Genomic DNA, 22,629 nt, shown 5'->3' on the forward strand with positions numbered 1-22,629 from the left:
AGGAGATTTGCGGGGAAAGTTCGGCGTTGTCTTCAGCGTTCCAAAACATTTCCGGTTATCAGTGATCGAGAACGCCGCACAGAGGTTGAGGGAGTGGCTGGCACAATGTGTGTACAGTGCGACTGTGTATTTCTCGCGAACGGCAGCTTGCACACCATTAGTTTTACCAGCTGGAACCATCATAACCTTGGCCACGAAGATGATTCATGTTCATTCCAAGATCTAGCAGAAATCTTGTTTTAGTGCCGGCGAGGGCCCTGCCACTTTGGTCCTGCATTGGTATAAAACCTAAAAACGCTTCTTCGATGTCGTTGGCATCCTTGTTTAGGTACCTTGCACAAACGGTAAGCTGTTCGGTTGCAGCAATATCCGTCGTTTCGTCAGTAAGTATGAAGAAGCAGCCTAGGTGCAGCGTTTACTTTTGTAAGTAGGCTTTCTTTGATAATTTCACCACACCGCAGATTTCTATAATTTGGTTTTGTACATCTTGGCTTAAATACGAGGCATTACTGGGGCAACTTTCCAAATCGTTCTTCAGATCTGTATCTCCACAACCACCTCTAATGCGAAGAAGCGCTTTGAAAATAACAGTGTTTTCAGCGGGGCTTTGCTTTAATCCATAGAACCACTGTCCCAATGGCCACGGAGAGCGAGACCTTGTCGCCCGCAAAAAAGCACTGTCTCAATAAAAGGCCGTTAACTTTCTTCTATTTTCTCTTATTTTACTTTGCCTGCCCTGGTCCAGCTGGTCGATCACATTGGGCGGGCTTCCAGAAAATGTTTGGAGAAAATTATCAGTTGCCAGCTGACAGTCACGGTGATATTTAATACTTTCGTGTGTGTGGAAGATTTAGAGCGCGTGCTTCCATTTGCGGAACGGCTTGGGCACGAGGGCTCCAGTGCGCGCATGTGGGCCCAAGTTTATAATAACATTAAACCCATAAAGTTCCGAAATTGAAAATCTAAAGCACGCCTTTGGAAACGTCAGTACGCCTTTCGCGTCAAAAGTTTATGAGAACTTTGTACCCATAAAGTTTCGGAATTGAAATCCATGCGCTCCGTAGATTCAGCGGCCGCTGTGAGATGCTGCGATGCGCCCGCTCGCCATCGAAAAGCCCTGAAGATTTAGTGTTTGGATGGGGCTCCTTGCGTTATCTGACTCCAGGTGCATGGGCGTTGCCACGAAATCCAGCCCGAGTTCCCAATGTTCGCGCCGAAATGTCTTTTGGAGCGTGAAAAAAGGCATTGTAGACAAAATCCCGAATGATTCATGGCGGCGCTGGTCGTTTTGGTCGGCGGTGCATGACAGCAGAAAAATATTTCGGGGGGGGGGGGGGGAGAGGAGGGGATCGCCGTGGGTGTCGAGCAATGCGTCATCTTGGTCATCGCGCGTTTTTGTTTTTCGTTATTTATTTGTTGATTTTTTGATGATGACGATGCTTTATCAATCCTTCTTTGAGTGCTTTCTTTGACTGCATTCCATCTTCTTTTTCTTGAATTGTTAGATTCTATTAACGTATTGTGCTTCGTGCCTGATATATCTATAGCAATCCACAGAAGGATTGCCCAGAGCTTCATTATGCGTTTTTATCCTTATCGATACGTGTCAAGCAGCGCGTCATCTAGAGCGTCACGATTTCACGATGGCTTGATGGTTTTCTCGAATGAGGATGCTTTTGTCGATGCTCCTTCCAGTGCTTTCAACGATTTTCTTTCTCTTTTCTTTCTTTTGTCTGAATTATTGAACTATGTTATCCTATCGTGCGTAGTGCCTCATATCTTAATCGCATTTCTGTTTGGTTGTCGAGAGCTGTTTTTGTAAATGATTTCTTTTGTTATTCAAATGTACTGTATCGCATTCCGTAAAACGAATTCGTGTTTCAGGGTGGTTATACGGGCTAGCAGTACCCAATAAATTAAAATAAAAAATCAAGATAAAACTACTTTATCACAGACGGCTAAGGTTTCAATCATCTGTGCTCGTCCGTGCATTTATAATATTGTACACAAAATCCTGACATTTATCTTGTGTTGAACTCAGGATAAAATGTTAGTAAGTTTGGCACTGAAATTCCAGCAATAAGGCGCACAAATAACCCCTACGAAAATTTGACAAACTGAATTACTCACCCAAGGACGACGCCAAAGATTCCAATTTCACTTGCAACATTCTGGAGTCTGACAGCAGCGTTGGGAGCCACAAGGTAACTGCTCGTAACTGGTGGCCTGATACGGTCCATAAGTACACAGGTTTCTCTTTGTTTTTTACCAGCCAATAAGGCAAGCTGGTCTGCGACCTCGCACCCGAAAATGTGGATTTCTGTGGGAAGATTGACGTGAAGTTTAGGTTTATCAAACCGGCTCAAAGATTGAAGCCAAAGAGAGAGATAGAGAGAGAAAATCATCAGGGAAAGGCAGGGAGGTTAACCAGGCTGAGCCCGGTAGGCTACCCTGCACTGGGGAAGGGGGAGAAGGGATTGAAAGAGGAGAAGGAATAGAGAAGTTCACAGTTCACACCTTGCACATTTACAGTCAAGCGTTCATCGCTATGTTTCGTCACAGGCGGTCATGCAGGCTTGTGCACTTCAAAAAGCGCAGCAGCGCCTTTGTAGCCCTGTCCATAGAAGACGCACGAGGCCACGGGCCCAAGATCTTCTCCTCCGTAAAAACCTGTCGTCTAAGTGCCCCAAAGCAGTCCGAAGGGCAATCCTCTCTTCTTCGTATCTAGGGCAGTCACATAAGAGATGTCTGATGGTTTCCTCAACAACACATGTGCTGCAGTTGGCACTGTCCGCCATTCCAATTAGGAATGAATAGGAGTTCGTAAAAGAAACTCCTAATCGCAGGTGGCACAGTAAGGTTTCTTCATGTCGTTTAAAACCGGGTAAAAGTCGCAATTGCATCTGTGGGTCCATGCCATATAGGCGCCGGTTGGTAAACTCTGGTGTATGCCATTTCCTTAGAGTTATAGTATGGGCAAAACTGCTGAGGTGCCGCGCTGCATCCGTTCTTGACAATGGTATTGGGATACTTTCATATTCGTCATGTGCTCGCAGCATCGTGTCGGCACATTCATTGCCAGTGATGTTGCAGTGCCCAGGTAGCTACTGAAATACAATGTCGTGGCCTCTGACCACCGCTTGATGGTAGCGTTCTCGTATATCTCTGCTACCAATTGTTCATGTGGGCTGCGGCGCAGAGCTGATAAAAGTGACTGTAGGGCTGCGTTTGAGTCACGGAATATAGCCCAATTATTTGGTGATTGTTCGTGCACATAAAGCACTGCGCTACGGAGGGCGGAAAGTTCAGACCCTGTCGATGTTGTGACGTGGCTGATCTTGAACTTCTTGCAGAATGCTGCCGACGGAATAACTACCGCACCAGTAGAGCTGGTCAGAGTCGAAGAGCCATCTGTATAAATGCGAATTCGATCGGAGTAGGAATCATACAGCATATGTAGAGCAGCTTGATTCAGGGCACAAGTTGGCAAGTCGGACTTCTTTGTAACTCCTGGAATGGAGAGCAGCACTTGTGGCTGCCGGAGACACCACAAAGGACAAGGTGGTATTGCGGCAGGCGTGAAGTCCGATGGAAGAGAAGATCGATAGGAGGTTACAATGCCCGAAAAAGTTGCATCTGGTGTACTTTCCGAGAGAGAAGCAAGGCGTTGAGACTGTAGTCGGGAAAGGTGTCGAAGATGATGTCGAAGGGTGTCTGTGGCGACATACGTTCTGATGGGATGTTCCCTGGCGATGGCAATTGTTGCAGCTGTTCAAGCGCATCGCGGTAGGCCAAGACAAGTTCTAAGTGCTTGAGCTTGCATGCTCTCAAGTACTCTGAGGTTAGTCCTCCGCGCGCTTGACAACACCGGGGTGCTGTAGCGCAAGAAACCCATAAAAAGCGCTTTGTATAGTTGCAGCATAGAACGCACCGACGGTCCCCATGCTTTTCCGGCGATGGCTTTGAAGAGGTGACTGATCAAGAGGAGTCTTTTCCTTAGGTAGGATACATGGGGGCTCCAGGAGAGGTCGCGGTCAACAGTGATCCCTAAAAACCGATGGTTCTTTTTGTACAAAATAGGCTGGCCAATATTAGACACAGGATATTGACCATTGATTTTCGCGTGAAGGCGACTAACGCGCATTTTTCTGTTGAAACGCCAAGACCTTGTCTCTGAAGATAAGTAGACGTCATCGTTGCAGCCTTTTGTAACCTTGCGCGAACTTGCGGGCGAGTTACTCCGGAAGCCCAGATGCAGATGTCATCTGCGTAAATTGATAGACTCACAGGCTGTGGCAAGGATTCCGCCAGCCCAATCAGAGCCAGGTTGAACAAAACTGGGCTCAAAACGCCACCTTGTGGAACCCTACGGTTGGTATAGTGGTCGGTAGTTTGACCATCTTCAGTGACTACAAAGAAGCTCCTTTAGGTCAGGTAGCTACGAATCCACTGAAAAGTGCGGCCTCCGATTTCAGCAGCCACGAGCGCGTCAAGAATTGCTTCATGGGAGACATTATCATAATCACCCCTCACGACTAAAAATAGCACTACCGAGATGCGTTTGGATAATTTTTGTTGTTGAATCGACGACACGAGATCAATGACGTTGTCAACCGACGAACGACCACGTCGAAAACCTGTCATAGCGTCTGAATAAACATTGTAATGTTCAAGAAACCACTCGAGGCACGTGAGGATCATCCTTTCCATCAACTTGCCAACACAGCTGGCGAGAGCAATAGGCCGATAGGATTTCAGTTCAAGGGGAGACTTTCCTTGCTTTAAGATTGGTACAAGACGGCTACGCTTCCACTCAGGGGGAACAACACCGTCACTCCATGAGACATTGAGATGATGCAGCAGGATCTCTCGTGCTTCATGATCAAGGTGGCGGAGAGCAGCATATGTTACGTTGTCGGGTCCGGGCGAAGAGGAACGCCTGCAAATGGCTAAAGCAGCCTCCATTTCTTCCATGGCAAAAAGTTCGCCCATTGCCAAAACTTGCATGAGGGGAACTTCGTACAATTCAAGATCCTTTTGTAGCATTATGCCGCTTGCAATTTCCGCACAAAAGTATTCTCCAACATCCACTTCTCGACAGCCTTGGTGGAACGCCAGTGCCTTAAAGGGAAGGAGAAAAGCGAAGGCCCTGGAGAGTTCACCATACGCGAGAGAGTGCTTTGCGGGGGTCCAACGAGTTACAGAATGAATGCCATCGTCCGTTGTCTAATTTTTCCATGCGACGACGTATTTTCTTCTGCGTGCGCCTGGCCTCCCTAAGGTCTAGAATGGACTTTGTGCGTCTGTATCTCTTCTCGGCACGCCAACGTACTGCACGAAGCCTTTCTAATTCAATGTTGAAGTCAGTGCGAGCAGGTGACCATGAGAAACAGCGCGTTGCAGCATGCATCTCTCTGGCCTCTCTGGCATTCGGCGTTCAGCGAGGCTTGAAATGCGGGCCAATCAATTGTTAGAGAGACCATAGGGGAAAGCATATTGCTTAGACCTTTGATGGCAACGTAAGTAGGAATATGGTCACTTCCGCACGTTTCCAAGTCAGTAAACCAGTAGACGCTCGAAGTAAGGCATCGCGACACCAAAGTAAGGTCTAGGCAGCTGCTATACGACGACCCTTTCAATAATGTTGGACTGCCGTCGTTCAAAAGGCAGAGGTTATGGTCCGAAGCAAAAGCTACAAGAGTCTGACCTCTTGAATTGGTTCTTGTACTTCCCCAAATGATATTTTGAAGCCAAAAGATATTTACAATCGTGCAAGATGAGTAGTTAGCGCTGCAATGAAGAAAGACAAAGTTTGCAAGCACGTGAAAGTCGACGAAGCTGGGAAGGAAAGTCAGTCTGGTTTGTCGGAAAGAACACATCACAAGTTAAAGTTTCAGACATGGTGCGTTATGACAGCTAATTACAATTTCATCAATTTTCTGGTAGAACAGAATTTATGTGATTGGAAATGGGCCAATCCTCCTAACTCATGTGTCACACTTGCATTCATCTAGAGCACGGCTTTTTTCAGCTGAGAAAATTAAAGCAGATACGGTACCGACGACGACAGCGAATGCGTTACGACGAGTACGACCAGACGATTGCAATGGTGACGGTGGCACGATGACGCATCTGTAATGAAAATGACAACTATTTCGTCGACGAGAAGAACGGTGACGATGGCGGCGCTATGACGACGATGCCATAAGAAGACGATGCATATCAACGCCGAAGATGGCGGCACGACGAAGACGACGCCATCGTGACGATGTTGGTAACGGTTCGACAAATGGGATGACTGTGAAGACGACGACCACTGCGAAGATAACAAGAGCCACGGCACAACAACGACTTGAATGCCCGCCTCGGTTGTGGGAATACGTGGGTAGAACACCTCGCTATGGGTACAGGCGTCCCTCGGACAACGAAAAACAGCTCAGCCGTTCTGGCGCAGTTAGTTTTGCGTGTGCTGAAACTTACTGACATGTTTGTGAGGCTTTGTATGGGGCCTTTAGATGGATAACCGGCGGACAGTTAGAGTTACAGAATGGATACCAAGAGAAGGGAAGCGCAGTCGAGGACGGCAGAAAACTAGGTGAGGTGATAGTTGAAACTAGGTAAGCGCTAGTTGGAATAAGCTAGCGCAAGAAAGGGGTAATTGGAGATTGCAGGGAGAGGCCTTCGTCCTGCAGTGGACATAAATATAGGTTGCTGCTGCTGCGGCTGATGATATGGGGCCTAACATTATTGCAACTTATTTCGGTACTTTTTGGGGTGCTTTTTAGGCACGCCGGCCACGCAGGGCGCTGTGACGCAGTTTACGAAAGACATGTCGGAGCGAAATACAGGTAGGCCGCTGTGGCGCAGTTTAACGTTGGTTAGTTTCGCGTTCACTGAATCTTACGGGGCTAAGATTCTGACACTCTCTATGCCCCTCCCCCCCCCCCCCCCCACACACACACACCTTCCTACAACATATACCTTATTTCGGTACTCACCCATGTAGAAAACGCGACGAGATGGCCAAGCGTGATAACACGGCAGCATATTGCTTGCGCGTGCGGAACGGGCAAAAGATAACGCCAAGGAGCTAAAAAACCAGGAACTTTAACTCGAAAAGTCCGTCTTCTAAACGAGAAGAAGACGCCGTTTCGAACGGCTGTGTTTTCTGATGCTCTCAGACCTCGCGCGACTACAGCGATTATTTCATCCCACTTGACCGGATTCTTTCACCGAACTCCGTGAACTCTTCCCGGGCATGCGCACATGACTTTCACAGGTGGGAGAACTCGGATTTGCATTCTAGAGGACTTTGAGTGAAATCGACTGCCGACGCCGCGCTAACCCTAACCTCGACTACGGCCACGCCGGGGTCGAGGTGGGTTCCGGGGGGACACCGATAGCAACAGCGGGAGCTACTCGGCTGTTAGAAGAGATGGCTTCGGCCATGCACATAGAAGTCGACGGGGAAGAAGTTGACCCGGCTTTATGCACGCGAGCCAACGGCTGGAAGACGGCCGGGGAGAAGTTGAAGAAAGGGCCGCCCGGCAACGGAGGCAAGGCGGCTAAGGCCCCGCCTGACGCCGGCTGCAGCCCAAAAATGGACGGCGCGGAGCGTACAAAGCGCCCGCCTATTAAGAAGGGAAGGCTACTGAAGAAGTTACGGATGCCGGAGCTCCCGAGAAGCGACATGAAGATCGTCATCCGACCACGTGGCGGGCTCCGTGTTAGTGAAGTGACTAGAGTAGAATTAAGTCGAGCTCTGGCGGCGGCAGCACAAGTCGCAGCAGAAGAAGCAAGAGAGGACGTCTTCTGCCCCAACGGGCACCAAAACATTCTCGTAATAAGCACCCCCCCTCCCCCCGCTGGAGAACGCTGACTGTTATGCGGTGGTCGAGCGCATCGACGTCAGGGGAACGGCGTACGAGGTCAATACATACGAGGCCGTACCGCATGGAACCGTTAAAGGCGGGATTCTGGGCATTCCTCTCGAGGACATGGCCATGGACATCCAAGAGCAAGTCGTGCAGGACTATAACCCCACGACATTACAAGCAAATCGCATCGGGAGATCTCGGTCGGTGGTCATCGCGTTCGCGGGAAAGAAAGTCCCAAGATATGTCAGATACGGCAATCTCCTTACGAAGTGCACATTATATGGAAAGCAGATTGAGGCATGTCCAGCCTGCGGCCGGTTAGGGCATAGAATGGATGTGTGCCCAGACTCTAACAACAAAATCTGTCGAGGGTGCGGAATCGCCAAGCCCACCGAAGATCACGTGTGTGACCCCAAGTGCGGCCTTTGCGGCGGCAGCCACATCACAGCGGACAGAACATGTAAAGCGCGTTTCAAGACTCCTTTCGTCGTCCGGCAACGCCGATGGGAAAGGAAGCAGCAGAGACGACAAGAACGAGGACGAAGTCGCGACCGTAGAGGTCCTGCAGGCGGACCCCAACGAAGCGACGGTTCGAGATCAAGGACGCCGACAAGGAGCGCCTACGGTCGCCGGCGCAGCCGCTCCCGGTCGCAATCACGGGACAACGAGCGGGGAAGTTCGAGGCGGTGGAGCGAGCTCAAGGGGACGGCCTGGAGAACAACAAGGATCAGCAACTAAAAAGGTGGGCTGGGCAAATGGGTCTCCCAAATCGCTTGATTCGGAGTTCCCCGCCCTCAACCCCTCCTCCCCCTCCTCTAAGGCTACAACTAAGGAAAATGCAGAAATTGCGGAGCTTAAGGAGATCATTGGAAAGCAGAACGCACAGATATTAGAACAGAACGCCCAAATTAAGGGTATCATGAGCAAAATAGATCAATTGGTCGCAAAGGCTGACCAAGGGACGGTAAACGAACAGGCAGAAACAAACGCAGCGGTGGAGGCCCCGCGGAAAATGCCTCGTAGGAGGTCACCCTCTCCGACATCTAGCAAAACACAGGCACCGCAGAAGCAGGAAGCCATGGAGGCTGAAGAGGCTCACACTAGCGAAACGGCTACGCAGCTACCCGTTGAAGAACAGAAGCAACTCACGTATGGCGAAACGATCATTCTAGCGGCACTGAAACGCATGGAAGATCGACTTAACATGCTCGAGACTAAACACGAGAAGTATGCGGCACGAGTGGCGGCCATCGAGATCAGAATGAAACCCACATCGTTAAAGAAGGAATGAATGAGTGGGATCAAGAAGGCCATCCCAATGAGAAAGGAACGGCTGGAGACAGCCACCAACGTGGGCAATGGCGCAAAGTAAAAATAGAAGGTCTAAGAAAATGGTCCGCAAAGAGCTCACGACCATTTTTCATTGGAACTGCCGAGGAAAAAGATACAAAGAGATCGAATTGGCACTTCACATGCATCAGGTTGAAACTAGGCCGGCCATTCTTGTTTTACAAGAGACAAGGGGAATCCCAAAAATTCCGGGATACGTTACATACACCGACCCAACCAAAATGGGTACGGCGATCCTACTGGAGAATCACATAGCAGCTACTCAACACCTTACTGTACAAGCAGGTGTGAGCACACGCTGGTGGAAATACACGCAAAGGAAATTGGAAGTAAAAACAATATTTTCGTTATGAGCGTGTGCTGCAGACCATTGCAAGGACACTATGAATTCGATCGAGTTGCGATGGACGCGAAGAAATTGACCGGGAACAGGCCACTTCTGATTTTGGGCGACTCTCAACGCGACGCACACTTTATGGGGTTACAAATTTCAATCCAAGAGGGGAAAGGCTTTGGCCAAGACTATGGAACACCTGAACGTTTCTCTACTCAACGAATCCGGAGTAACCACAAGAAGAGGCAACAGCGTCTCCAGAGATACAACACCAGACCTGCCCTGACTCAGCGGAATGATGGATGTCTCGTGGAAGTGTGAGGACGAGGACTTGGGCTCTGACCACACCATCATCACACTCACCATACGGGGCCCAGACTTCCGGGCTAAGCTTGTAGCAGCTCGCATAACGGACTGGGATAAGATGCTTGCATACACACAACAAGACCGCGAAGACGCGTACGAAGGGGTCCCGAACGATACCTCGTACAAGACATGGGCCAAGAAACAGAAGAAGATCCTCGACAAATTCATCCAAGAAATTGCAACTACAACGAAGGTGCCTTTCGTCGACAGCAGGCTCGTTCACATGTGGGCGGCCCGGCACTCGCTCACGAAGCGCTGGAAGAGGAAAAGGCGCAACAGGAAGCTTGCGCTTCGGATAGCCGAGCTTAACAACGAAATCTCGGAATACGTGGCCAAGCTCAGCAAAGAGAACTGGCTGCAGGTATGCGACGGCCTTCAGGGACAGCTGTCCGTGGGCAAGACATGGAAACTGCTGAGGCACCTCATAGACCCCGCAGGCAGCAAGCAAGACAGCAAGCAACCGGTTGCTGACGAAGGTCCTAAACGCATACGACGGAGACGGCGACCGGCTTATGAAGGCCCTAGAAGACCACTATTTTCAAACAGAGCGAGGGCAACACCCGATCCCGCGAGAATACACAGGACCCAGCAATGAAGACCTGGACAGGCCGTTCACGATCCCCGAGATGTGGACAGCAATTGACGAGAGTAACAAGAAAAGCGCTCCGGGGAGAGACGCCATCACCTACAGGTTGCTCGCCAACATGAGCGGTAGGACGGCACAATCTCTGCTCGAACATATAAATAAGGCTTGGGAAACTTCTCAACTCCCGCCGGAGTGGAAAGAGGCCGAGGTGCGATTCATTCCCAAACCGGGTAGGCCCCCGCGATCGAAAACATGAGGCCAATATCGCTGACCTCCTGTGTTGGCACGGTGATTGAGCGTATGGTACTACGTCGCCTCCAGGAACACCTTGAGGTCTCCGACCAACTTCCGAAGACGATGTTTGGGTTCCGCAAGCATCTATCAACACAGGACGTCATGCTTCAGCTTCAAGAGCTGGTAATCAAAAGAGCTACGCGAAACAGCTCCAGGGCAATCCTCGCCCTAGATCTCAATGGGGCGTTCGACAATCTTGCTCATGCTAATATACTCACTAACCTCAATAAGACGAGGTGCGGGAGGCGCACTTTCGGATATGTCAAATACTTTCTGTCCTCCCGCAAGGCACGAATCTCAATGGGTGAAGAGCGATCAGAGCTCATTGAATTGGGGGAGCGGGGCACCCCACAGGGAGCAGTGTTATCACCACTCCTGTTTAATCTGGCCTTACTGCCACTGCCACGATTGGTAGACCAAATCGAACGAATCGGACACGCGTTCTACGCGGACGATGTTACAATATGGAACGAGCAAGAGGGCTCCGACGGCTGGATGGAGGAGACACTTCAAGCGGCAGCACTCACAGTGCACGAGTACGCGAAGACCTGTGGACTCAGCTGCACGCCGCAGAAGTCAGAACTCCTCGTAATACAACCAGGAAAGCCCCGCAAGCAGCCCCCACCAGACATCTGCATCCAAATTCATGGCACCACAGTCAAGCCGACAGGCACATGTAGAATTCTCGGACTCCTAATACAAGACAATGGCAAAGCACACGCCGCCATCGCCAAGATGAAGACCAGTGCAGAGAAGATCTTAGCCATGCTGAGAAGAGTTTCAACTAGAAACAGTGGACTCAAGGAAGACGACGCCCTCAGACTAGTGCAGGAATTAATAACATCCAGGATAACATATTCGGCCCCGTATCTCAATCTAGACAGGACTCAAAAGAATACACCCGATACCATCATCAGAAAGGCCACCAAGCAAGCCCTCGGCCTACCCATTTATTCGTCGACCCAGCGCCTTCAAGCCATGGGGGCACACAACACAGTCGACGAACTCATAGAAGCCTACCTGTCTAACCAGCGACTCCGCCTGAGCCAGACAAATCATGGCCGTGCGATGCTGGATAAGATAGGGTGGCGCAAGGAGAGAGCAACAATCAAGAGGTACATCCCAACTGAATGGATGACGACAATCACCACCAAGCCATTACCCCGAAACATGACGCCGGAGAAAAATGATGGCAGGAGAGAAGCCAGAGCGCTGGCGATTACTTCCAAAATGCAGCGATTGGAGGGAGTCCTATACGTGGATGCGGCCCTCGTCAAGGGCAGCAGCAAAGCAGCGGTGGTCGTAACCGACGGGGAACGGTTGATAAACAGCGCTGCAGTCAACACCACAGAGTCAGCGACAGCAGAGGAAGTGGCCATACCCCTGGCGCTCGTCCAACTGGGCGCCAGGGTAGTGGTTACCGACTCCAAAAGAGCTTACGGTGGCTACAGGAAAGGGGTGATCTCCTCAGAGGCAGCCGCGATATTAACGAAGAAAAGGGCACCGGAGCGAGCCGTAGAGCTTGTATGGGTGCCTGCCCACACAGCGGTAGCCGGCAACCTCATAGCCGGTTACCATGCCCGAGCGATGGCCCTCCGGGCAGGGCAGGACGCCGACACCACCAACCCGGTGTCACTTACAGAGAGATTACCTCCGAGTATAAGGAGGATCGGCGCACCTTTCCCGAGCCGCACCGCACCATGAGCAGGGAACAACAAACAATCATCAGGCGAATTCAGGCGGGTTCACTTATCCACCCTGCCCTGATGAATAAATTCTACCCAGAAACCGAAGAGGACATTTGTCCATTTTGCAAAAACAACATAGACACCCTCGCACACATCCTGATGGAGTGCACGTCACTCAAATCCCCAATACCCCCCATCCCCCCTCAGTCCCCCACTACCCCACCCCATGAGCGATGGGAGACCTTACGGTCCAGCCCCGCCCTGTCGATCCAGCTCGCGCTGGCGGCTATAGGGGCCAGGAGCTGCTGGCTGTATATGGGTCCCGAAACCAGGGAACCACCCCGTTCGTCGTCGGAGAAGACGCCGTCATTTGAGCTCAATAAATGTTTCTCTCTCTCTCTTCTGAGCGACTGTAAACGGGCTTTGCACCTACACATTTTTTTTGAGTGTGAGTAGAAGGCATTCTGTGAGCGTCTAGCATGGTCTGGCTGGGAGCCTGTGTTGTGGCCTCCTCTGTGTGCGTTGCATACCATTGCGTCGGCTGAGGTCAAGTTGTGTTGAAAACCTGCAGTCGCCCGTATATTTTTGCTCCTGAAGAGCAGGAAATAAGGTCCGGGAAAAGGGGAATTCTTGATAATCAGATGTTTGCGTCATAATTTATATATGGTATTGCTTGGGATGAGTCAGCTATTTTCTACGTCATGTTTGTAAAAGCGAAACACCTTTGTTCGTAATGTCACCCATTCACCACTTCCGCACGATTCGCCTCTAGACGCAGTTTTCCTATAAGGTCTGAGAGCCATGCAAATGCTATGAGTGCGAAATATGAACAGAAGATTTGAATGGCTCAAAACAACGGGGATGGCGATGCACACACCTCTGGGATGTCATTGCATATGGCCGCTCATTAGCATAATTCGCGCGGCTCGTCGCACCACGAACTGTGGTGGAAAATCGCTCCAATAGCGGCCCATCGCAATGTCATGCAACAGCAAATTGACGTTTGCGAAATGTCCCTTCCTGTGACGCTCCTCAGGTGATATTGCTTCAGCCAATCAACACGCTGCCGGCCGCCATGCGTGTCGAAGATATAGCCTCAGCGGCGGGCAGCAAGCGCGTTGCGGCTCCTCGCACCGTTTCCTATTCATATGGAATGAATTGTCCATTGAATGACATTTCATATGGTAGGGAGCTATACTCGTATACTGTGTAAGAATCAAAGAATTATGAACTGTTCAAAAATATTAGTGACCACTAGCTATACTGGGTTCTATTCGCGATATTTTCAGCTAATCCTTCATTTATTGTCCCTTCAGATATTTCCGCTGGTGACGCGGACGAATGGCTGTAATTCCTATAGTAGATACGTGATTTTCCATGTCAATGACTCTTCACTTGATACCCTTAAAGTATTGGCTGTATATCCTCCTGAGACCTGAATACGGCTATGGAATATAATCGATCTTCAAGCTGCTTTTTATTATCTTCTGTGTTATGAACGTGAAAAGCAATTTTTAGGTGAAAAAAGATATCTCCTCATGTCTACTATGGTAAAAACTGCATTTCATTGGCTAAACGCAGTTATGAAGATGCAACTACGTGTATAACATTGCCATGTAAATGTCACGCCCGGTATTTGCATGCAATCTCAGTGATTTCGAAACACACCTCAAGGTGGCTTTCCACCATCTGGGACGACACGGAGGTCTAGATCACTTTAGTCTCAAATTTATTGAAAGAAAATGACAAGAATAGGAGTAAACCAGTTTTTATAGCTCCACATGCACCGTTATTCATAACCCGAATGAAGATTTTGCGTAATCGCTTCGGAGTTAATTTCGAAAACAAAAAAGAAATGTTGAAGGCAATGTGCTGTGCATTGAACAAGGTATCTTAGAGGATATAGCTGACAACAGCAAACTTGCAAAATCACTATTGTAAGTCACTCTTGATATTTGCCATGTTGTTCATCTAAGTGCTAGTTTATCGATACTTTTATCCTACCCGACGAGGACGCAGAAAATAAAGGAAATCATAGTAAAAAGCAGAGTGTCGGAACGAAGTGTTTTTCGTCCTGGTTTTAGTTTGGCTCCACTGAAAAAAGTTCCGTTCCGGTTCTGCTCCGGAACGAAAATGTAATTATCCGTAACAGTTCATAACGGTTTTGGTTCGCATGCGACAATTTTCGAAGAAATGTAACTTTAAAGGCATAGCATTAATTTTTCTCAATAAGTGAATTTAGAATTCTGAGATCATGCTCAGTGCACGATCTCAGCAGCATGATCTCAGAAGCAGCACGTCATCGAGTGTACTCGCCGTAATTTGATACCGCTGTTCCGATAAATTAAACGAACACAAACGAAGGATAGAACTTCGGTGACAAAGCGTTGTACCCGTAGAAAACGGAAGGATAAGCTCGTAGAGCGCAAGCCCTGGGTTTTGCTACGATGCCGATCTACTAGTGCACCGCGCGGCAGGCTTAGATTAGTGGAGCGCACGACCGGCTATCGCTCGCACTATGCCTGCCCGAGATACGCGCTTATCCGGATCCCTGAGATACGCGCTAATTGTGACGTTGCCTGACGTTGCCTGACATTGGTTATTTCGGATTGCTGACTTACCCCTTGAACCGAAAACCGATCAAAAATATTTCGGTTTCACACCAAAACAAAATGATAAATAACGTTTCGGTTACGTTTCCGTTCCGGTAAAAAAATCGTTTTGTTCCGTTTTTCGTTTTTTGTTTTCGTTTCGTTCCGACAAACTGGACTAAAAAGTGATTTGTTATCACTAGTGCTTCAGACATCTCAGCTCCTAATTATTATAATTAAATCAGTCTTTAAATTACCTGTGATTTGATACCCTTATTGCTAAAATTGTAACTAGTAGGAATCACTGGTGTGAGCAAAATCACTATTGATCACCAGCATTTCGACCAGGTCTGGTATAAATTCAGAAAAAAGAAGTTAAATGAAACTGCTTCATAGAAATGACTACCACGTGTGATACCACCCAAAGTAATTCATGATCACTAGCAACTCAGTCCTATCACTCCTAGTTATCATAAGCCGGCGACTGAACGACATTGAACTTGATGTTCATGAGGCAATGTCCTATGAAAGTATGACTTGGCGTTATCATTTAGCAATGGTAACCAAATTGCTTGCTCATTTAATTATGCAAGTTTAATGACACCAATGACGACGTGCACGAATGAAAACTACCATTGTTACTAGTAACTATTCACTGCATTATACTAGTTCCCAGTAGGCCTCATAGCTGAATCACTCATTTTAGGACATTTGATTTAATATCCATGACATTATGATGTGTAAAACCGACAGAATTTAGCATAGTATGTCAGTAACCGATGATCACTAGGGCTCTCAGTTAGCTGTATAGTGTAATTGCTTAGTTAATTGCTCATGAATTTAGTGTGATTAGTCATTGGTTTTCATAGGCTGTGCTAGAAATTTATGTGCATCTTTCTAAATACCAAATAAAACATTTTACCATGCGTTGAAACTAAAGAAAAAAAAAGTTGTCGCAGTTTCACCTGAAAGGCGAAGCATCAATTGCGATAGCAAACTTGTAGAGAGCTATACGGAGTAATGATATTAGCTTTATCAGCTGTATAAACTTGGACATGCAGCAGCATCGGCAACACGCAGAACTGTTGTCGACGCCATCGGCGTTTTGCCCGCGTTCGCTCAAAATGCGTGCGGCGTTGGTGACTGTTGCCGGAGCCTCTGATATAAATAGGCACTTCGTGCCGCAGCTAAACGTCGCCTCCCTTCCCTCCCCCTCCCCCACGGCCTCTCGCGCATCGGAAGAAGGCGCGTTTGCTCTACCATAGCCTCCTCGATAACTCTGTGCCTGTCAAACGGCGCTCGATCGGCCGTCGCTTTCCCCTCTCCCTATTGGTCGTTTCCACCGAGAGATGGCGCCACCGACGTTGACTAGCTCATGACTCCTGCCGTGTGCCCGCGTCTCCGTCTCTCCGTTACCTCCGCTGGGATCGCAAGTCGGGTGCATTGTTTTTGTCGGTTTTTCTCGTGCAGTATGGTCAAACCTAGCAACGTTGGTGCGGTCCACGCATTTTAAACCTTCTTGGGTGATCGTGGACCTGAGCTTAACGCTAACCGACCGGGATTGCTAGATGCTTTTGACGTGCGATCACGTTATTAAAAAAAGAAAGAAAAAAACCTTCGAAGAGGCCACGCTCTTTCACAGACATCATGTGCGGGTAAAGCACCGTGAACTTCTTCACGTGGATACATATGTAACTTCGAGCAACGCATATATAGTGACAGAAGCGCCCTCGGGATTTTGTATGTCTGAACTGTTTGCATCTCGGGATTTTTTTGTATGTCTGAACTGCTTGCATATCTCGGGATTTTGTATGTCTGAGCTGCATGCATCGTTCAACAAAGCGTTTGCAATAAAATATTTGCTCGAATATTGCTTATTCAAGGCGTGCGGCGCTTTTTCTATAGGTCCTCAAATATTTGTTTCTATTTTTCCTGGTCGCCAAGGCACACGGACGTGGTAGAAAGTGCAAAGGTTTCTGGGTATATATAAATATTCACGTCGGCCACAACGCTCATCTGGTGCAAAAGAACTTGGGGAAAACTTGTCTGAAAGTCGTAAAAATAGTATGCTACTAACGTGCGCCGAGGCCCGAAGGATGGCTCACTATAAGAATGGAGGAAGAAGAAGAAGAAGGACGGCTGCGTCGCAAGCAGTTTTTGACTAGTTATAGCTGTAAGAACGCTTACGACTTGCGTATTCTCTTCACTTTACTACGATAACTAAGGGCGTATTAACCACAATAAACAAACTCGCGCTTTTTTTTTTTCTTTTTGCTACGTGCGACGCGCAATGCACTTTGACGCTGCAGTTGCTGCAAGTGCGCTCGCACTTTCACAGACTGTATTCGAGACACTACCATGGTGCTCTACAGCGTTATAAACAAACTGGTCACCCAGTGGATTGTTGTTACACTATCGCAGCAATTAAAACAGTCGGCGTCGCGCCCGCCGCGCAGACGGGAGACGCGGTGGCACTCTACGTCGGTGGCGCCCTCAGCGAAATGAGCGGCGGCAGTTTGCAACTCGGCCGACGGCGCCTCCCTATTGTTCTCTCGGCGTCTTGACAGGCACAGTTTATCGAGGAGGCTATGGCTCTACATACATGGTTATTGTGAAGGAGAACAGAGACGCCTACTTCTGCAGCCCTTAAGGGAGCACGGCGCAGAACGCGCGTTTGTTCTCCGCCGTGCGTTCGCTCCCCGTGAAAGACGCGCCCCTCGCGCCCTTTCACTCGCACATACAGCGTTCGGCGCGCGGCGACGATTTCTTCTCCAAATGACGTCATACGGAACCTCACGGCGACGGCGACGGCGACGCCGACGGCAGAAATCTGCTTTTGAGCGTCCATATAATTGCTATCGCAATAAAATTATAGTGACGTATCACTTAGTGAACGCAGGTTAGTAGCGAGCATCCGGGTGCTGTTTCGGAGTTTATAAGCTATGCCGTATTGCCTGACACACCCACATTGCCGCAAGCCACCTAGCACATTCTTCGGGAGTCTCCTGGGCACGCCTAGCCCGCGAATTTGGCCGGTCTTGTTGAGCCTCGTGCCCACGCAGTAAAATGGTGGCAGAGGACATAGATTTTATATTTGCAAGAACTGTGGTAGAGAGCTATGACATAATGTGAGCCCACTTATGGTCGATGTATAGAGAGCAAGCGATACCATTTTTTAATACTACCAAGCGCAATAAATAGTTTAGTCTGCTTGGTCCGAGGAAAAGTTCGCCTACAAAGAATCATTTCCAAGTGGGACTCAGCTGCACGCTCACCAAACCATCGAAAGCAAGAAATAAGGCACAAAGCTAAATTCATCTTACCATCAGCTTCCCCCTCCTTCTTGAGCACATATTTGCTTGGTGAACGCATAGCCTTCTGAGCAGCACTGTCGCCCTCTGGTGTCTGGAAAAGAAAGACAAAAGTGTAAATCACTGCCGGCACAAGTCTCGGGAGGGAGGGATCAATATATATATATATATATATATATATATATCAGAAAATTAAAAAAAAGTAATTTCATCAAGCTGTATACTCAAGCTACGCACCAGGTCGAGCGAGTACGAGCCCACGAATGTAGACCGTATGCGTTGCACTGCTTTCACGTCGTCAGGAAAGAAGCGTTCCACAATTCCTTCCTGGGCAAGCACTTGCTGGACTTTCTTTGTTCCAGCGAGCTGGTAACCGAGTGAAGGACACTTGACGGCGCTTGAAAGCTCGATCGTCAGTCTCGTCTCCCAGTCCTGAAATAATACGTGGAGTAATGTTTGACATATTTTAATACAGTATTGACATTTTCAGCTGGGTGACTTTTCATAGTGCTGTCGAACGCAGAGAACTTTGATTTAGGCCTTGTGTGATTACACATCCGCCCACACCCCCTCCCCTTACATCGGAGCTATCGGATTCCCGGCACACGCTTCCTCCTCCAAATCACGCACACTTTCTATTACTTTCTTGGTCGCATTAGCATCGCGCGTGAATATTTCAGCAACGCAAGAACACTGCTTTTTTAGAAATCAGGAACATCGAATTTGGTCACTCGTTCTTACGAGCGTGGTATTGGTATTGGCAGTCACTCGGTCCACAGGCAGGTCTTCATCACTGCAACTCAGTATGCGTTTAAATATCCACCTGCGCTAGAACAGTTCTTCGCTCGACTAACAAGAAAAATGTTTTAAGTGATTTAATTAAGACGTTTATTGTGGTTATCACATCGTGCGCCCAACCTTTCACGACATCTTACATAAATTGTAGTTACAAGGCTCAGAGAAAGCGCTACTTGTGCTGTTGAACTCTGTTCATAAATGCGAAAAAAGAAAGAAATCCCCCATTTCCAAATTTGTCTGGTTGAGCTAATCTTACGATTGAAAAGCAAACAAATTAGACAGAGCGCGACCTGGCGACAGGGCAGCTGCAGCCAGAATTATCAAAACTCTTGTTCAATGATGTCGCAGGAACACGCATTGTCATAAAAGAAAACACCCTTGCCAATTTTATTTTGCTTTCATTTTCATTAGCGTTTCTTGTTTTTTTTTTTGCACAAGTTTGTACGTGCGTTCCATTTCTCGTAGCTATATCTTGGTCATGCATTCTGATATTCGGTTGAACATCTGTAATGTTAAAGAAATATCAGCACCTTTGCAGTCTTTGGCTATTTGAGATGTGGGCCTTTATTTCTTGATTAATGTCTGGCTGCCACTAGTAGAATGATCCTTGTATGCTTTTTAGATCATCGTCGCCATCATAAATGAAACTCATAATATGAATCGCTAAAAATGTTACTGTTCAGCAGTTAAAACTATCCCGAAAAAAAATTTGATTTGCAGACGCGACATTGTGGCACCCATTTGACAGAGAACTTCTGTGCCTCAATCTGCTGAAATAAATATTTTCAATTATGCTGCGTCAGCAATTGAATTCAACCGGAGTTTTCTAGGCTACCAGCATCACTACGCCAATTTAGACTTTTCTGCATTGCGCAATTTTTAACTTTGCAAGCCACTCCGTTCCAGAATTCTCCCCGCGGAAACTTTGCAGAGCGTTTCCTGATAGCGAGCAATCGTTGTCATTGCAACATCCCCGAAGGATAAAATCATCACAAAACAAAAAACCGTAGTTGAAAAGTTAATTCTCCCAAGACGTGACTGTAGAAGCTTTAGGGAATATCCAAAAAGCAATTTCTTTCAGAAGAATAAAGATTTGATCCTAATGACATAAACAATAGGTTAACTTATCTATATAACATATGCATATAAAGAAAAAAAAAGGTAAAAAACAATTACAGAAATGAAGGTTCGTAGTTCTTTAGGTCGCATAAATTACAGTAAATATTCGTTTAGAATGCGCCTTAGCTAAACAGACATGGTGCGGCGTGCGCACAGACGTATTTGCATGAGCATATCTCACCCAATGACCGCAAGCACTCGCTGTCGCAACGCTGACGTCATAAGGAGTGCCGGCCGCGTGGAGTGCGCGGCCATTTCCCAAAGTGAGCGTTTCGTGCTGCCGCTCGCTTTACCATTTCGCCAATTTCGCGTCTCCATAACTCAATTACACAATAACTCAACACCAGGTTAGCGGAAAGATAGAGCGCGTGAAGGCACTATTCATCTTCAATCGCCGTTCGCCCTGGAAACCGCTGTGTATACAAGACCTCAAACGTACCACGCACGGGCCGCATATTGGCCTCGCTTGCCAAATATTGCCCGCGATCGCTTGAGCGAGCAGTTACAGCCGTGTTAGAGAGACACGCACTCTCCTCCCGTAGCCCTGCCGTGATGCAGCATGGGCTTGATCACGTGACTTCCAATGTTGGGTGCGCGGGAAGATGGTCCGCATGAAGCCAACTTCCTTCTCGGCTCGCCCCCGCATTCTTGCCCGCGCACGCATAGCTCATACGGCGCGAAGGCCACTCATTCTTTTCACACCTGGACTTTATTCAGGACAGCACGGCGACGACAACGGTGACGGCAAAAATGCGCCTGAACTGTCGACATAATTGCTTTCGCAATAAAGCCAGTAAAACGGGTCTGGCTGAAGCTGTGAACACGTTGGTATATTACGTAAATAATGTATGCAGTGTTGCAATCTACGTACGTTCTGCGAACGTACATGGAGTACGTTCTCTGATGAGGCTTCTAAAATTTCACTTTATTTTATTTAGCTGCCAGGCCATTTCACGTGATACGTTTTGACGTGAATAAATTTGATGGACTGCCAAGATGCCAAGAGCGAAATGAGACCTGCTTAAAAAGCAAGTCGCATTCCACCGCAATAAAGGCCGTGATTCTTGTCTGCTGGGAATGGATAAGTTCGCTATTGTTTTTCGATGATTACACCTTCAAAATTCTGAATGGACGAACTGCTTGGCCCGTAATGTTTGATACACATCGCACTAGCAATAAATCGTGCGATGTTTTATGTATACGGAGCTTTGTTGTCAGTAGATTTTACTGTAGTTTGAAAATGCATTGCCTGTCATCATACTTATGCCTCGCGGTGTCTTCAAAAACACGTACTGACCGCTTACCTCTTCCGTCATCTGACTTGCCGAGTATCCAGATCGGTAATACACAACAGCAATTTCCATGTTTTTCCTGCAATAATACCAAACAACAATTATTGCTTGTTAAAGCACAAATTTTATTTTTTAAATATTCCGAGTGACACAAATTCGTATCCAAATGTCAAAATGTTGATCTTTCGACGCATTTCATCGCATCTAAAAGCATGAAGCACGCTGCTACCTTTATTACAATGCCACTGATTGCAAAACTTTCAAAACATTCGGACAGCCCACGAACAGTCACATATTAGAACACTCGACCAGTAGGTGAAATTACCCGGTACACCGGCGAAAAGAGAACAGACCAGTTTCGAACCAGCGAGCTCGTGTTTAAGGTGCACTATACTGTAAAATTTTCGATGGCGTTTTTCTTACGTTTGAATAATGTACATTTACCATCATACTGTGGTAATCAATAGTCTACGTAAATTATGTGCCTATGTGTACAAAACAATGGTACAACATCTTGTGCAAGAATTACGCTAGATTTTTTTATGTAGTTAATTATAGTTTATACAAGTGAAAAATTCACCATCGCAATTGAACGGCATGAAAACAGCTCTATTTTTTTTAACCCTGACAAAAAAAGTGCTCCGAAAACAAGGAGTAACTAGCACAATTCCTGTGCGCCAACACCTTGACTCATAATAATACTATTATTATGATTAAAAAAAGACGATCGCTCAGTGCCCTAAAAATACGATGTCTGTTAGAAAAGTATCCGACCTTTGGCCGAAGAAAAAAAAACTGGCATAACTGGAGCGTTGAAAACCTAATCATCCTCAAAGTAGTCTCCTTGGGACTCCACGCACCTCTCCCAGCGGTGCTATCACTGTTGGAAGCACTCCGAGAAGGCCTCTTTCGGAATGGAGTTTAGCTCAGCTGTTGTCCTCTCTTGTCTGAAATCGCGCTCCTTTCAATGACCTCTTGATTTTGGGAAACAGCCAGAAGTCGCAGGGGTCCACATCAGGAAAG

General features: G+C 47.7%; 1 protein-coding gene across 1 annotated transcript; it reads right to left on the reverse strand.

Annotated features, from left to right (window-relative positions):
• Positions 1 to 2,126: 2,126 nt before the first annotated feature.
• On the reverse strand, positions 2,127 to 21,679 carry LOC119439948 (glutathione synthetase). The gene is made up of 4 exons (XM_037704908.2): positions 21,619 to 21,679; positions 18,635 to 18,829; positions 18,410 to 18,491; positions 2,127 to 2,320 (listed from the first exon to the last, which is right to left on the reverse strand). Exons 1-4 carry the CDS (start codon positions 21,676 to 21,678, stop codon positions 2,127 to 2,129), a joined length of 531 nt encoding a protein of 176 aa, XP_037560836.2. The 5' UTR covers position 21,679.
• Between the last annotated feature and the right edge of the window lie 950 nt (positions 21,680 to 22,629).

Source organism: Dermacentor silvarum, chromosome 2, assembly GCF_013339745.2.
Source record: "Dermacentor silvarum isolate Dsil-2018 chromosome 2, BIME_Dsil_1.4, whole genome shotgun sequence".
NCBI lineage: Eukaryota > Metazoa > Arthropoda > Arachnida > Ixodida > Ixodidae > Dermacentor > Dermacentor silvarum.

Excerpts from the sequence above, each read along its gene's own strand:
- LOC119439948 (XM_037704908.2), bottom strand. The coding sequence starts at position 21,678 with ATGGAAATTGCTGTTGTGTATTACCGATCTGGATACTCGGCAAGTCAG. Across the intron at positions 18,830-21,618 it reads CAAGTCAGATGACGGAAGAG|GACTGGGAGACGAGACTGAC; the intron begins GTAAGCGGTCAG and ends GTATTATTTCAG. Across the intron at positions 2,321-18,409 it reads GAAGGAGGGGGAAGCTGATG|AAATCCACATTTTCGGGTGC; the intron begins GTAAGATGAATT and ends ATCTTCCCACAG.